Source organism: Chiloscyllium plagiosum, unplaced genomic scaffold (assembly GCF_037043375.1).
Source record: "Chiloscyllium plagiosum isolate Xiang-an unplaced genomic scaffold, Cpla_swu_hap1 HiC_scaffold_13, whole genome shotgun sequence".
In the NCBI taxonomy this organism is placed as follows: domain Eukaryota; kingdom Metazoa; phylum Chordata; class Chondrichthyes; order Orectolobiformes; family Hemiscylliidae; genus Chiloscyllium; species Chiloscyllium plagiosum.
In genome coordinates, this window is record NW_028270151.1 from 67,849,720 (window position 1) to 67,866,476 (window position 16,757).

General features: G+C 38.1%; 1 protein-coding gene and 1 pseudogene across 4 annotated transcripts in view; both read left to right on the forward strand.

The window, feature by feature from the left end:
• LOC148148332 (uncharacterized) overlaps positions 1–16,757 on the forward strand; it is a 107,746-nt pseudogene that overhangs the window by 12,907 nt on the left and 78,082 nt on the right.
• LOC122555832 (period circadian protein homolog 2) overlaps positions 1–16,757 on the forward strand; it is a 92,378-nt gene that overhangs the window by 5,123 nt on the left and 70,498 nt on the right. For 3 of the 4 annotated variants that reach the window (XM_087993702.1, XM_043702010.2, XM_043702012.2), the window contains exons 2-7: positions 89–350; positions 2,014–2,118; positions 6,314–6,412; positions 7,923–8,077; positions 8,873–8,994; positions 15,020–15,221. In XM_087993702.1, the coding sequence (XP_087849828.1) occupies positions 103–350; positions 2,014–2,118; positions 6,314–6,412; positions 7,923–8,077; positions 8,873–8,994; positions 15,020–15,221 (931 nt within the window). In that variant the 5' untranslated portion in view covers positions 89–102. The remainder of the gene's footprint in view (positions 1–88; positions 351–2,013; positions 2,119–6,313; positions 6,413–7,922; positions 8,078–8,872; positions 8,995–15,019; positions 15,222–16,757) is intronic. The other variant, XM_043702013.2, reaches the window with a different exon arrangement.

Consider the following 16,757-nt stretch of genomic DNA (forward strand, 5'->3'; position numbering starts at 1 on the left):
TTTCCTTGCCAAGTTGCCAAGTGAAGGGCATTGACTAGTGTGTTTCTGATGGTTTTGGTAAATGCATTTCTTCTTCTTTGTTCTTTAGACTGACATCAGAGAATGGCTGCCTTTTCAGAATCTGGTTTCCAAGAGGCTGAAATGGTCCTGCATTCAAGTAGCGCCGATATTCAGGATCAGACACAAGATCGGGAAGTACAGCAGCTACATGATGATGTGGAGATGAAAAGTAATGGCTCAAGTGGAACTGATTCAAATGTGAATGAATTTTCAGAAAGCTCAAGCAGTAGTGCCAGTCAAAATGGAAAAGATTCAGCTCTACTTTTGGATTCATTAGAGAGTAGCAAAAGGTAGGAAACTGTACAAATGTATTTGGAGCAATAGAAGTACTGCTGCAGCTCCAGTATTTAAAAGGGCTGTTCTAAAATAAGTGGTACTGTGTTTGCCTGTCAATCCTTGTAAACCATGTTGATATTATCACCAATTGATATTGAACTTTTTGTAATAAAATCAGACTAGTCAGATGTTTCATTGTGGAATCACACTGAATACATTTCAAAAAATGTGATTTGTCAAGCGACTTGCTTCATTAATTGCTAAGGTTTGTTTTGGGACTTCTGATGATCGTTGAGCTGAACAACCACTGAAACAATTAGCCATAAGAATAGTCCTTCCATACTTTAGATTTGCTTTGTTTTATTTTATCAATTAAAAGTAGCACTTTTGCATTTGTCCAGGTGCGTTCAAATCCAAAGGTGGGAAAATTGTTGAAAAAAAATTAGCTAGTACCTTCTTCCTCATGTTCCATCTTGTCTCTTAACCCTTCCAGAAAAACTTCTAATATTTAATTAAAACAGGTGACAAACTATCGTTTCATTCCTAACACATTGATTTATGGATATGCCATAATGGGATTCTTATTAGAAGACAATTTAAACTATGTATGGCAGAATATAATGATAATGGAGCAGGATCCACATTGAAATTCATGTCTTTTTGAAAATTTATTTTTATTGCTGTGTGTTTTTGCTGCATGCATCAAATTGTGTGCACTCAAACCACCTGCAATAGTCTAATGCATGCTGAATGTATTAGATGACAGTGATGTGTATTTTTGGTGACACTTACTTCCCTACTTTCCCACACATTATGTGCAATGTAATTACCAAAATCAAGAAACATGAAAATTTGAGTTGTCACTAGTAAAATAAATATAAGTGCACTTTCTCATATCAAATATGCATCAGCAGTTGACAATATGTCAAGTTCTGTTTGATGCCTGTTCATAATGTATTACTGTAGTTGTATTGCTGTGGAGTTTCATGGTTAGCTCAAATAGATTACTGTGACGTTGCTTTACATAACTATAACATTTCCAACTCTTCTTCCTAACAAATGTGCAGTTAGTTACCTGATGAGCTTTTGGTCTGTGTGGAATGGAGGTCATATATTTGTCCAGAATAAAAATAAACTTAGGTAGAGGTAGTCTGGTTGATTGTTCACACTTCCTATTGTTGGAGGAGGAAGAAGAATAGGTGGCCCTCTAGTTCAACAGCATGTAATGCAAGGGATACCAAGGAAGCAAGATAAACTTTTCACTCCTTTCTGATCCTTATGCTGTTTGACCACTCTATTTTTAGTTGAGAATTAAATGATTTGATCATCCAGTACTTCCATTAGACACTTTGAACCAAGTTGCATTTTTTTAATGTTTCAGATGTGCAAATTCAAGTAACTTGGAACTCTATCCTTAACTGTCTTTCCAGCATTGCCAAGTTACTCCAGCAATATTGAACATGTTGTATGTATTTGAGTTAAATGTAAATTGAACTGTCATTTGAAAAATTCACGTTCATAACTTAGGGGAATAACTTGTACAAATTAAATGTTTAACCTTATTTAAATAAACTGGTGCATGCCTGTGCTGTATGTATCAAATAGTATATATACTTTGTTTTATCTTGTCACGTTGTACAATATGACATTCTTATGTTTGCTGTGTAATTTTTGAAGTACTAATACAAAGAAAAGAAAACGAAGATTTGATGAAGTATATATCCGAAATAAGAGGCTTCCTTTCATGCCTCTGTCATTTGAAAAATGTAATCCTACTGACAGGTTGGTTCCAAGTAATTTCTACTCATGTATTTAAAGTAATATGGATGTACAATATTGAGGTTTGGCATTTTCTTTTACTTTTTGGTTAATATATTTATCAACATTGATGTTAATATCAACAACCAGAACAGTTGCAAGAAGTTCTTTAATGATTTTGAGGGAAGGCATCATCCTAGTTCATACTGAAAGTGCATGTTCTAGGAATTAAGCTTGTTTTTGATGATATCAATTCAATCGTTACATTCTTATAAGTATATCACTCAATTTATTTTCTTGAAGTTATCCTTTTAGAGATCTTTATAATGACAACTGATAACTCAAACTTTAAGCTATTGAATTATATTGACAATCCTAGTTTTATACAACCTATATCTTTCACAAACATCATTTTTAAACTTCTCGCTTCAATGCCTGAAGATATTTGATTAGTTATAGGGATGGTGAGAGGGCCCCCTGTGCATGTATATCCAGCACTTCACCCAAATGTGTGTAGTTTTGAGTCTGATGAACAGTGTCAGCAAGTGTAAGACGGATCACAACTGTGACTCATTTTAACCGCCCATACGAGCATTGTCAAGTTGATGAACATTATTTGCAAGAATTTGGACTGACTTTTTGCTGTCTAACCTGCTGATGAGCTTTTCAACACTCTATCTGCTGTGATCTTAACCAGACATAGATTATGATATGAAACAGGGTCTTTCCAGGATTGAATTACCTCGATTCACTTGTTTTGTTTTTGGAAATATTGAAGTAAATATCCTGAAATAAAGCTTTTTGTTTAACACCTATTTAGAAGATCTCAAATAAGAACCAAGTGCCTAAATGGACAATATGTATTATAGTAAGGAGAAAGTGAGAACTGCAGATGCTGGAGATCAGAGCTGAAAATGTGTTGCTGGAAAAGCGCAGCAGGTCAGGCAGCATCCAAGGAGCAGGAGAATCGACATTTCGGGCCTGAAACGTCGATTCTCCTGCTCCTTGCATGTATTATAGTAAGTCAACATATTGCAGGGAGCTGCTGGAACGCTGAAAATGACAATTTCCTCATGCTTTTTTCTTCAGAAAATGTGTTGAATTTTCTTTTTGCTTTGTAAGTTGCTATCTCATTGAAATTGCCTGTCAAGTAGGAAGTGGTACAGGTTTTGTTAGCCTTATGAAAATGAATTGAAGAGGTATTAGCCCATGAAGCATTCATAAGATCATGTAACTGTGATTGTATAACAGGCTACTGATCACATGTGCTTGTGACAGGATTTCAAGACCAGATATATGCTGCAATAGTATTACATAACCACTGAAGGAGTTTGCAGTCACAAACATTTCAAAAGGTGTTTTGCAAGTAGAAGTTATTCATAATGGCTGTACAGTAGCTGATTATGTTCATACTAAATTCCTCTATCGCTGGAAAATAATGATGTGGAAGTGACAGTGTTGGATTGGAGTGGACAAAGTTAAAAATCTCTCAACTCCAAGTTATAGTCCAACAGGTTTGTTTGGAAGTACAAGCTTTCAGAGCGCTGGTCCTTCGTCAGATAGCCAGTCCTAGCTACCTGATGAAGGAGCAGCACTCCGAAAGCTTATATTTCCAAATATACCTGTTGGACTATAACCTGGTGTTGTGATTTTTAACTAGAAAATAAACCAGATAATGCTATTTCTTTAAAATAAGAGGGCAGTTTGGTACAAGGACATTTTAAAAATGTTGATCAGATAATGATACAGGTGGATAAATATTGACTTAGAAGAACAAAGGCAGGAGTTGCATGGTGGTGGTGGTGCCACCAGCTGCAACTTTCCCTCCAAGCCTCATACTATCTCAATTTGGAACTTTTCCTTCATTGTCACTCATTCAATATGTTGGAACTGCCTTCCTAACAGCACTGTGAGTGTACCTATCTGGCCATGGATTGCTGTGGTTCAAATAGGTGGTCACCGTCACCTTCTCAAGGGCATTGGGACGTTCCTAAATGTTGGACATATATTTTTGATGAACATTCTTCAACCTCTTGCCCTATCCTGATCAGTGGGCTTCACTACTTCTGCTTTTTGCAGAAGGTTCTAAATGCATGGAAACAAGATATAACTGGCAAAGTGTACAGAACATCAAAATAAATGACAAACTGTTGCAAGATAGATAAAGCTGCTTGAGGATAATGTTCTTTGCTCTTTGCAGGAAAATCATGAATCTCCAGAAAACTTTCCACTGATTCGTTGCAAGTAGTACACAGACAATCATAACTTGAGTATTTTTCTTCTCTTGCTTTTCAGAAAAAGCTAGATTAACTTTAGGATCAGGGATTGATTTTACTAAATTTGAACAATATATCTTTTGGAAACTCTTGTGGTTCTCATTAGGCATTTTGATGGGAGCTCCTTGTTTTACATTTTTATCTCGGATTTTTTTAAGGTGTTGTTTAATGAAACGCTGGTGACACGTATACTTCACATTTGCGCTTAGTCTTTGTTTTAAAAAATTCTCAAGGTCAGGTTCGTAGGAGAGTAGTCTGACACAGAACAAACGACCAAGAGGCGAGTCTGCTAGAATATGAGCATTTTATTCCCCGCAGCGTCGCCACAACCAGGTCTCATACTTACAACGGGTCTGGCTTATACTCACTCTACATGTTACCGGAACTGGGAGCCGTCAGTTCTCGTAGAGCGGTTGCCAACAACCCACGCTCGGCGGTTAAACGTAACCCCGGAGCAGACTCCCCGAACTGGAGACTTTTCCAGCTGATATACTCTTTTCCAGATATAAACATTCATGTGAACAGCAGAGCAAGGCTAAAAAACACATTCCATTCTGGTTACATACAGATAAGAAGATTCACACGGGGAGGTGTGTAATAAGATTCACACGGGACTAAGCAACACCTCCATTCCGGTTAGATTCACACATGTATTGGGACATAATTTTTAACCGTTTCACCACAGTCTTCCTGCACAAATCAGATCCCAATTAAATAATTCCTTTTTTTTATTACTGTATTGTTTATCTGAACATGTTTGCAAAACTTACATTGACTACCCTAATATAACTTGAGTGGGATGGTAAATTTTCCTGGCTGCCTGTGTTGCCCAGTGTTTTGACTCATGGAAGTTTTCTTAAATGTTTTTTCTACTTCGTGTTTAATATCAAATAAAAACAAACCATTGGAGAAACTCAGCAGGTCTGGCATCAACTTTGGAAAGAAAATTTGAGTTGACATTTCTGATATGACCTTTTTTTAATCAAAACACAGCAGCAGTAAGAGTCATATCAGACTCTCAATGATAACTCTCTTTCTCTCTTCACAGATGCTGTCAAACTTGCTGAGTTTTCCATTGCTTTCTGTGCTTTTATTTCAGATTTCTAGCATTCACAGTATTTTGCTTTTATTTGTTTAATTACTGACTATCGACAGAGTAGACTCCTTTTCTGATTTTACTTCAGCACTACTAGTGTCATTTATCAGAATAGCAAAGACAGTTTCAATCATTTTAATACAGCCGATTGAAACAAGAGATCCAGTATTATTTTTAATGCCCTACTCCTGATGGCTCAGGCACTGGTGTAGCTAAGATTGTGGTGGTGGAGAACTTGGTGTATTGGCTGCATTCAGCTTTCAAATTATCCTCTGGAGTTTTCACAGACTACCAAGACACTGTCTGAATTGGATAAAAGCTTTATGACTTGGTACAAATGCAGATTTTATGATGTAGGTAGAACTCTGAAACTATTTTCATGACTAGCTCTGTGTGTCAGTTCAGGATGTTCTGCTCAGTGAAACTTGACTTTACAGTCATTCTGCTTGCTCAGAGCTTCCAAATTCCTTCCAAACGCTTTGACAGTGTCCTTTTACTTGCTGTCACATTTACAAATTCCAGAATAAAGGGTCGAATGGTCTCATCCTACACCTATTTTCTATGTAAGATTTTGAAATGAATTATTCTTTCCACCACAGCTGTTGGCTGAAGTATTCCAACTGCCTGGTAATTTAAAGTTCACACCTCTCACCAGCTCCCTCCTCCTCCAGCCAATAGCCAAAGTGAGCCTGCCTGAAAACTTTAGACACTTTGGTCAACAGTGCAAAACTGGATGAATGTCTGAAGCTAATGAATGTGTTTTTAAACATTGCTGTTACTTTAGACATTTATTGTAGAGATCATGTCTGCCCTAGAGGGTAAAAGTGATTCAATTTCTCTTTGTTAGTTCCAACTCCCAGAGCCTGTCCCTTCGCAGCAGCTCAAATGGATTCAGTCTCATCAGTGCTAGCTCAGAACAAGACAATCCCTCAACAAGTGGTTGCAGGTAGGTGCTGGTTATTTTTAAAAACACTTTTTGATTTTGTTTTTCTGCTTAAAATGAGGAATGTTAGTGAATGTAAACACAACACTTTGTCTGTTCGTACTGATTTTTGATGGTGAGACACATCATATGTATGTATAATAAACTCCCTCTAATCTGCCTACCAATGTACTTTGACTGCAACCTGTTTGACACCTCAATGCACAGATATTTTTAATTTCTGAACAAGGTGTCAATTAATACTGAATGGGCAGTTCATGTTTGATTCTTGTCTATGGGAATTTTTGAGTGGGAACAATTCTGACTCCTGTTAAGCCGGTCATCTAGTAAACCTTCTCATTTGAAGTTTTTTGTTTCTCTCCCATCTCAACAGTTAGTAAACAAATGAAACGTGCAAATATTTTTAATGATACTAAAATATTTTCTTTGCCAGCTCTCAAATGTCTAAAAGATATAAATCCCTTCCAAAACTAGTGAAGACAATGCTTTGATATGTTCCATTTAAAGATAATTGTATCAGTTGCAGTTATGCATATACTGCACTATTACAAGTACAGTTGTCTGGTTCCGAACAACAACAACAGAAATTGCTGGAGACGCTCAGCAGGTGTGACAGCATCTGCCAGAAGAAAGCAGAGTTAATGTTTCAAGTCCAGGTTCTTTTTATCAGAACAGTTCCAGTCCAGTCTGTTTTGCTGCTGTAATTTGCAAGAAATAAAGAATACATGATATTTTCATTTTGCTGCCTGCCTTAATAATCCAGTATAGTTAGCATGATGACTGCTGTTTTAAAATTTTTCAAATCATCTGAAATAGTAGGTTTGTTCCTTTTGCAAGTTACTTATGGATGTATCAGATATGGCAGCAGGACTATGGGGGCATTTTAGGTTTTCTTTCTTCACATCCTTTTTCAGCAAATCTTCTTTCATCACTTGTTAGACATGGTGTTACAACCTCCATTTGTCCAATGAAAGGTCATTCAATTGACTTTTGTTGTGAGCCTTGAGTGAATGCCAACTACATAATCAGGCATGTAGAACTGATGTAGTCACCTGATGACCATATGTGCACATTTCTAGTAAGGGTCACTAGATAATGATTAGGATCCTACCACCCAACTTTCATGTGCAGGAGCTGGGCTAAGTTGTATCACTCATCCTACCTGGCTTCAGATTCTTTAGCATAGACAGGGCAACAAAAATGGCATGTTTTTTTTTCTGTAGTGTAACTATTCCAAATAAATTAAGTTACCTTTTTTTTCTATAATATGGCAATAGGCCACAGTCAAGAGTGAAATCACAGTACATGTCTCACATTTTGCTGTTTAAATTTATTGAATAAAATTAATGAATAAAATGACTCTTGAAGATTAGTGAAAAGTTGTTTCGTTTTTCAGTTGTTTACACTCTTCTGTTTAATTTGCATGGTTTATAGCTTATGGCCATAAGTGTTGCCTATAGATATAACTTTTAAAATATGGGGCTAAAGCTATGAGTTTGTATTTGTATTACAGTAGTGATCAATCTGCTAAAGCAAAGACACAGAAAGAGTTGATAAAAGCTTTAAGTGTCTTAAAAAGACACCTTCCATCTGATAAGATGACTAAAGGAAAATCCAGGACACTTTCTACACTGAAGTATGCACTACGATGTGTAAAACAAGTCAGAGGTAGGCTTACTGTACTATACTTTTAAGAGAATAACACTTGTGAGGATGGGCGAGAGAGGTACTCCCATTTGTATCCAACCTGCATTGACTGATAATATTAGAATACAGGTCGTTCTGCTGTTAAGTGCGTTTCGTTAATGCGAGTTCATTATAATACGATTGACGAATTGGGGACACTGTTTATAAAGCGCAAACTTTTAAAATGTGTTGGCTGTAACGTGATTACATCGCCAACACTTTAAGCAGTGTTTCTAGAGCACGATTTTTCAATAACATGGAGTTGAACAAGAACGTAACAATTGCATATAAAAGAACTGACTGTGTATATGGAATGAAGAAAGCTGATTTAAATGATATGGAGGGAGATTTTTAAAAGAAAATTTCAAACTTCAGACTTCCTGCTGAGACCTTTGATATTAAAATTTGTACCCAGGCCTCAATGAAATGACAGGAGCCTGTGCTTTTTGGCCGCATTTTCTTGTCACATGCTTAGTGAAGCAGGTTAAGACAGGTCATGTTCTGGCAGCTTGGGGGTAGATTAGTAACCTAAATGATTTTAACAGCACACTGTTACATATCTGTTGTCCAATGGACAGAAAGGGTTAAAGAGAAAGTATTTATGATATGCCCAGCACTTTTAGGGACCTTTTTGTATTCTGAGTCAGAATGTGAATAATAAATGTTTTGTCTTTCGTTTGGAGATATAATTGGTCTTTTTTAACTGTTTTGAGTATATTTTTAATTCAGTGAATATTTAATTATAACTATAGGTTTGTCATTTTATTTTTGTTGCAGCTAATGAAGAATATTACAAGTTTCGAATGAATGATGACTCTGAACCAAGTAGCTTGAGTATAAACTCCTTTACCATTGATGAGGTCGAGAACATCACATCTGAATATACTTTGAAAAATACTGTAAGTACTGAAAAAACTATGATCGGTCTTTTCTTAACCCAGCTAATACAAAAATAATCAATCAAATGTTATTCCTGTCAATATTTTCTCTTTCTTCCTTAAAGCAAAGGAAATAACTTCTAGATTGTCCAAATATATGATATATTACAGAGTTAAGATGTACAAGTGGAGTTATGATTCAAATCAGACTGTTCAACCAAAGTGACATTTTATCCTCTACCTTTAGCATATGTAGTAAGGATACCTTTTCATTTTAACACAAAATTTATTACATTTCAGCAGTTAGTGTATTTTTCCTTGTAGTCTTTGAAAAGTATTGGTTGCTGTTGATGGTTTTGAAACACAGAAGAACAAACTGTGCACTCAAGTTAACTAGTTGATCTGCATAGCACTTCCTATTCTATTTTAAGTCTTGCTCGTTTTTTCTATGGTGGTATTATAAGGAAAGCTTAAGTATACTGGCTAAAGTGCAAAATTTTATAAAACTTATCCGTACAAAATGAGAAAAAGAAAAAAACCCTCTTGAAATGTTCTTTTCCCAGTGCTATTTTTGTAATAGAATATGCATCCAATGTGCTGCTTCTAATTTTGATTTACTTGCTTTGCAAGACACTATTTTGAAGTATGTCAGATTTCTCCTAAATGCTTCAAAACTGGCAACAAGTTATCTCCATGTATATGTTGAGCTTGAGAACAGTCTCTGTGTAACATGCCTTCTTCAGAATTATACTGTTGAAACAATTTATAGAATTGTACAAATCATCTGGTTTTCCATTGTTAATGCAATTAATTCATAACCATGATTTGGACTGTATTTGCTCAACAATGCCTCTGAACTGGGAAGTTTTGAAAAATCTTTTGTGGAAAATACCTAAATTTGGGTCAAGCGATATTTCAAGAACTTAATATTCCTAGATCATTGGCCTCACAGCTGCCTTCATTTTAGCTAAACAGTTCTCCAGATGGTGAAGTGTTTCCATGATTCACATTGACTTTATTTTCATTTGGATCCCTTGGTGCTAAGCTTAATGAAATGTTGTTTGGTGTTGTAGAACATGAATTCCCTGATTGGGGCTATTAACCCAGTCCATTCCGAGAGCCCTGGCTGATAAATAAGAACAGGAATGTCAGACATCCTGTTCACTCTGAGGGAGGTTGATCAGTGTCAAGGATATTGCCCTCTGGAATTATTTCAATGGCGACGAAAGAAAAGCACACACCTGAAGAAATTTGCTCGCAACAGTTGTCTTTACGTTGGAGAAAGTGTCTTTGGCATCATGCCATTATTTGGGAAGTTTGACTCATTCCATTCCTACATCGAAGATTCGGCCTAGTGTGTGGAAAGAATGCATTAAGTTTTCTAGGCAAAAGACATTGGGGCAGGTGAAAAGCAACAAGTAATTTTCCTGACTGCTTGTGGGCCTCTGGTTTTCCCTGAGGCACCAGATACTAAAACCTTTCAAGAGTTGATGGATTTAGTTAAGGAATATTACAACCCAAGCTGCCTCTAATTCTGAGATGCTGTCAGTTTTACTCGGCAATTCAAGAGCCAGGGAAATCTGTACTGGAATTTTTGATGAGATTAACACGACTGGCAGAAATATGTGACTTTGGTTTAATCCTTAATGAGACCATCTCCATATGTGAGATTAATGATGTAACTACACAAAAGCGTCTACTAGCTGAAGCCCAGCTGCACTTCAAACAGGCACTACAACTGTTTTATCATGAAAAAATGCGGCAAGTGGAGTATATTAATTGCAGGGTATTCCGATGGAAGTGGACACCCTTGCCAGTCCAACTGAGCTCGGGGAACACCATTTGAACAAAGGCAAATGCATAGCCTCACTCGGTCATATCTTGAACAGAAGGACTTGAGGTCAGCTCACTGCAAAATCAAAGCCAAGTCTTGGCCAAATGGTTAAAATTTTCTTCAGGATTTAGGCTGGCAAACCATTGTTGGTGCTGCTGGACTTTAGACAGCAAATGAGTCCCACTAGGCCTACATTGTAAAGGAGAGCACATTGTAAAGGAGATTGCATACCTTGGAAAGTCCACGTACATCTCGCTTGGAGCAGTTAAATTGCTCAACAGCATCCAAATCAGAACAAGCAAAATAAACATCTGGTTAAATGGTCACCCAGTTCTAATGGAGGTCAGTACCAGCGCGGCAGTATCAGTGATCAGAGAACCTGTTTTTAACAGAATTTGACATGGACTCCACCTTTCCCAAGCAGAAACTGCAATATAGTTGGAATAAACAGGTGGAAGGTTGGCTTGTGTGATGACCTAGGCTGTGTTCAGAACTCTCCGCAGTTTTTCATGGTCCTGGAAAGAGAAGTTAAAACACCAGGCCAAGTGATGCATCTGGATAGAATGCTTTCCATGGTGCATCTATAAAAGTTGGAAAGAGTCTTTATGGACATGCCAAATTTCCTTAGCCTGTTGAGGAAGTAGAGGCTTGTCATGCTTTCTTGACCTTCGTGTCCATGTGGGTGTACCAGGACAGATTATGGCTGATCATCATTCCCAGGAACTTGTCATTCTCGACCATCTCCACCTCAGCACCATTGATGTAGACCGGGGCATGTCTTCCATCTTGCTTCCTGAAGTCAATGACCAGCTGTTTCATTTTGCTGACATTGAGGGAGAGATTGTTATCTTTATACTATGCCACCCAAGCACTTTATCTCTTTCCTGTATTCTGTTTCTTCATTGTTTGAGATTCAGCCTACGACGATGGTGTCGTCAGTGAATGTAGATGGAGTTGGAACGGAATTTGGCCACATAGTCATTGGTGTGTAGAGCATATAGTAAAACGCTGAGTACGCAGCCTTTTGGAGCACTGATGTTGAGGCTTACCACGGAGGAAGTGCTGTTTCTTATTCTCACTGATTGCAGTCTGTAAAGAAGTCAGGGATCCGGTTGCAGAGTTTGGTTGGAATTATGGTGTTGAAGGTGAAACTGTAGTCAATAAATAGGAACCTTACGTAGGTATCCTTGTTATCCAGATGTTCCAGCGATGAGTGTAAGACCTGGGTGGTGGGTTCTGCTATAGACCTGTTATGACAGTAGGCGAATTGCAAGGGCTCAAGGCAGGCTGGGAGACTAGAGTCAATGTGTGCCATGACTAACCTCCTCAAAGTTAAAAATCACACAACACCAGGTTATAGTCCAACATTTTTTTTGGAAGCACTAGCTTTCTGAGTGCTGCTCCTTTATCTGGTGGTTGTGGAATATAAGATCGTAAGACACAGAATTTATAGCAAAAGTTTACAGTGTGATGTAACTGATATTACATATTGGAAAAAAAACCTGGATTGTATAAATCTCTTGTCTTTTAGAATGAACATGTTGGTTTCAGTTCTTTCATATGTAAATCACAGAACTTTGTTAAAGTTGCGTTCTCAAGTGAACTTTAGCAATTGGTTCCATGTCGGCCCAGACAATGTATTTAAAGGTGTGAAGTGCCCTGTGTGAGACTGGCACAGACACAATGTTTAGACTGATTCTAATCTAAGAAATGGATTTACAGAATCTTACATGGATTCATGCAATTTTTTTTTACTCAGAAACTGCAATTATCCATGTAAGATTCTGTAAATCCATTTCTTAGATTAGATTCAGTCTGAACATTGTCTGTGCCACAACGTTCAGACTGAATCTAATCTAAAAAACGGATTTACAGAATCTAACAGGCATGGCCATGCATGGGTAAAAGGCATGGTTGACACGAGGTCAGGTCCAATTATGTGTAAAGTTTCGGGTGGTCCTCAACAAACATGTGGACCATATAAAAGCTGCAAACGCTCAAACTCTCTGGGAACAAAACATGCCTGGCTCATCGACAGCCTTTCTAAATGTTCTGGAACCTTTTTGGCTTCTCCCACTCTGTCAAGCCTTGACGCTATCTTAGAGTCTGAGGTGGACATGGCAAGTATCACACCTTGATGCTTTTGTCACCTGAAGAAGGGAATTAATTTTTCCAAGACGCTTCAAAGTGCAAGAGGCAAGCTACTGTGCATTATATACTGCTCATATCAGAAGCAGAGTTGGAGGAATCTGACCTGGTGCAGGAGTGTTGAATGCCTTTAGGGAGAGTTGAGCATCTTGGGGGATGGAGCGTTTTATGTCCCCTCCAACTCTGTTTTGATTTAGTCCCCTCTTAGTCTCCCAAACCGCCGCCCCCGTTTACCTTTTTCACGTAAGCATTACCGTATCAGGCTTTGCTTGTTTTGTTTCAGTAGCCGTGTGTGCTTTCCTGGTAGTGGAAAATATGTTATAAAGCAGAGATTGACCCCGCCTCTTCTGAGAACTAGAACCAAAACATCCAAGAGGAGCACTTCTCCCTGTAATCTGTAAAAATAGTGTGAAAGTGGTATAACCTGCTTCTCGACAACTTCAAAATTAAACAAAATAAATCCCCGACACTCAAATTGCTACCTGTTGATTTTAAAGTATGTAATTCTAACAGTGAACAAATTAACTAAAGTATTAACAAATCAAATAAATCCCTTCTGACTACTAACTATTCCCAAATAAAACGAGATTCTAGTTGTATGTGGTTCCAATAAATACAAGTCCCCACTCATATAACAAAAAAAAATTTAGTCTCAAAATTACAGCCGGATTACATGTCTTCTGGAATGTTCTGTGCTTTCTCCATCATTCTTCTGTCAGGAATGCCTTTGTTATTGACAATTGGAAGTATTTTTGGATATCAGCAAGGATGACCAAAATAAAAAAGATTCTCTCTTGGTCCTGAGAGTAAACTGGCAAGAAGTATTAAAACAGGTTGTAATTAGTTTTGAGAAGTAGGTATAAAGGCTGAGAGTAGGGAAATGTACATAGGCTGCTTGGAGGTTTAGATTAGATTAGATTCCCTACAGTGTGGAAACAGGCCCTTCAGCCCAACAAGTCCACACCAATCCTCCAAGAGCAATGCACCCAGACCCATTTCCCTCTGACTAATGCCCCGAACACTATGGGCAATTTAGCATGGCCAATTTACCTGATCTGCACATCTTTTTTGGATCGTGGGAGGAAAACAAAGCACTAGAGGAAACCCAGGCAGACATGGGGAGAATGTGCAAACTCCACACAGACAGTTGCCCGAGGCTGGAATCGAACCCGGGTCCCTGCCGTTGTGAGGCTGCAGTGCTGACCACCGTGCCGTTTAGACAGGAGAGATTATAATGGAGTTTAAGGAAATGGCAGAAAATTAAACAAATACTTTATTTGTCTTCATGCCAGAAGGTGAAAAAACATCCCAGAAATAAAAGGAACTAAGGATTTTATCAAAGTGAAGAACTTTTACTAATTAATGTTTTTTTTAAAAACTGAAGAAATTAACTGGACTGAAAGCTGACAGATACCAGGTCCAAGAGTACTGAAAGAGGTGTCTCCAGACACATGGAATGTGCTGCTTGTGATCATCTAAAATTTCTTCAATTCCAGATTGGTCCCAGCAGCTTGGAATTTGGGGTGGGAGGTGGAAGAAGGAGCAGGCTGTTGGTAGCAGGAAGGGGGAAAGAGAAGCACGAGGCTGAGTGGGAGGGGGAAAGGAACTGGAAACTGTAGGGAGAGAAGGAGAAGGGAGAGATGGAAATGTGTTGGCACACTCGTTCCCCTATTTCTTCTAAGTCAGAGTTTATTTTCAAGCTGCTAAATGCTCTGTGGGCAAATATTTTGGTGGGCATTTCCTGTTCTATCTTCATGGCAACAGGAATTCAGTTTCACATAACTATAGGTTCAATGAACCTCAAGTGAAATCACATTGGAAATTGAGAGATATTCTGGAGAAGGTAGCCTCTCGCAACTGTTTTAAAACAATAACAGATACTGCAATATGATTCACCTTTTGTGATGCTTTGGATTCTTCACAATTTAGGTCTGATGTGAAATGGTAAATTAAGAACTCACTACATTTACTGTTTCTCTATCGATACTTACTGAACGTAGTAATACTAACCATTTGCTTCATTTCTGTTTTTCCACAACTCACTAGTTTGTCCCTGTTTTTCAGGATATCTTCGCTGTAACTGTTTCTCTGATTACGGGACAGATTGTATACATCTCTGACCAAGCCTCCTCAATTCTGAATTGCAATAAAGATGTCTTCAAAAATGTCAAGTTCACAGAGCTCCTTGCTCCACAAGATGTTGGAGTTTTCTACAGCTTTACAAAGCCATCTCAGCTGCCTCTGTGGAGTGTGTGCACAGCTGCTGGTGAGTAAGTTTATTATATAAACAGATCCTTTCACCGCTCTTTAGATATAGTTTGTTACATAATGGTTGCCAGCAGTTGGTTGGTACACAGATTGAGAAAACGCAGCTGTCCAGTCATGTAACCTGTAATCAATTTTCCAAATGACCTTAACAACATAAGAGAATGCAAAAACAACAGGCAAGTCAACCCTGATTTTCTTGCATGTATAATATTATCCAGTCCATTTTAACCATTTATTCCACTGAGAGAATTCATGTGCAAATTTTTCCTTTGTTGCCGAAAGTTGTTAAGTAGATTTTGAAACTAATTATCTTTCTTCACATTTCCATTATTCAGCCCTGGCTGTCTGTCTGCCCTGTATAGACAACACTTATTTCCTACATCTTTTATTCAACTCCCCCCAAATCCTTCCTTCTCCTCTCCAATGCCTCCCCACCCCACCTCTTCTCCATCAACCTGCTGTCCCCACAGCAATCAGTTTTAGGAATGCAGAAATCGCTGTTTCAAATTAAATTTGATATTATCATGTTGTAATCTCGCCGAATGGGCCTATAATTGGCAAATAAACTTCAGTATGGGTTTTACAGGAGCTGGGGCATTTTAGGAGCAAGAACAAAGAGACTACATACTATGAAACTAGCAGTCTTGAATGTGGTTTTGTTAAATTCTGCGGCAAGATTAATAAATTAAGTTTAATGGTGAATTCATCTGGGGAGTTGAAGAACACTGGAGTCCAGAATCATTCAGGACAAAGCAACCTGTTTGATTGGTACGCCATGTGCAATCTTCAGACACTCATTCCCCCTCCACTGCTGATGCATAACAGCACCATCCACAAGGTGCATTGCAGCAATGCAACAGCAGCTTCCAAATCCATGAATTCTACCACTTGGGAGGACATGGGAAACAGATGCATGGGAACACCACAGCCTGCAAGCTTCTTTTCAAGCCTTACACTATGTTGACTTATTACTGTTCCTTCACTGTTGCTGGATCATAATCACTTCCTTCCTAACAGCACGGTGTGTGTACCTACATTGTGGAATCAAGTTATCTGAGAAGGTAGCTCACTACAACCTTTTCAAGGACAGTAATGAATGGGCAGCAAATGCTGGTCTAGCGAATGATGCCTGATGCCATGAATGCATAAACGTTTTTTATTTTAAAAATTCAGAGAGCTTCTTTAATCAATGCAGTTAGAATGTGAAGCTTTTTACCACTTTTGAGTTAGGGAGCCCAAAGCAAAATGAAATCAGATGAGCATCAAGTAGAAAGGAATCAAATACCCTAAATGGGGTTAGATGAAAATTGTGGAAAGGGAATCATGGAACATGGGCCACTTGGACCCCAGAGCTGTACATTCTATTTATTTATTTATTTATCTGTCCTTGTTCTTGTAATCTTCATTAACATCCCCAAAAGACGTTTTATCCAGTTTTTATTGAGAAGTTACTCCTAACGCTGCTAAAGCTGAATTAGGTTCTGAATTTACTTGTATGGGGAGAGGGAGGTTCATCCTAATCTCCTGTCTTCTT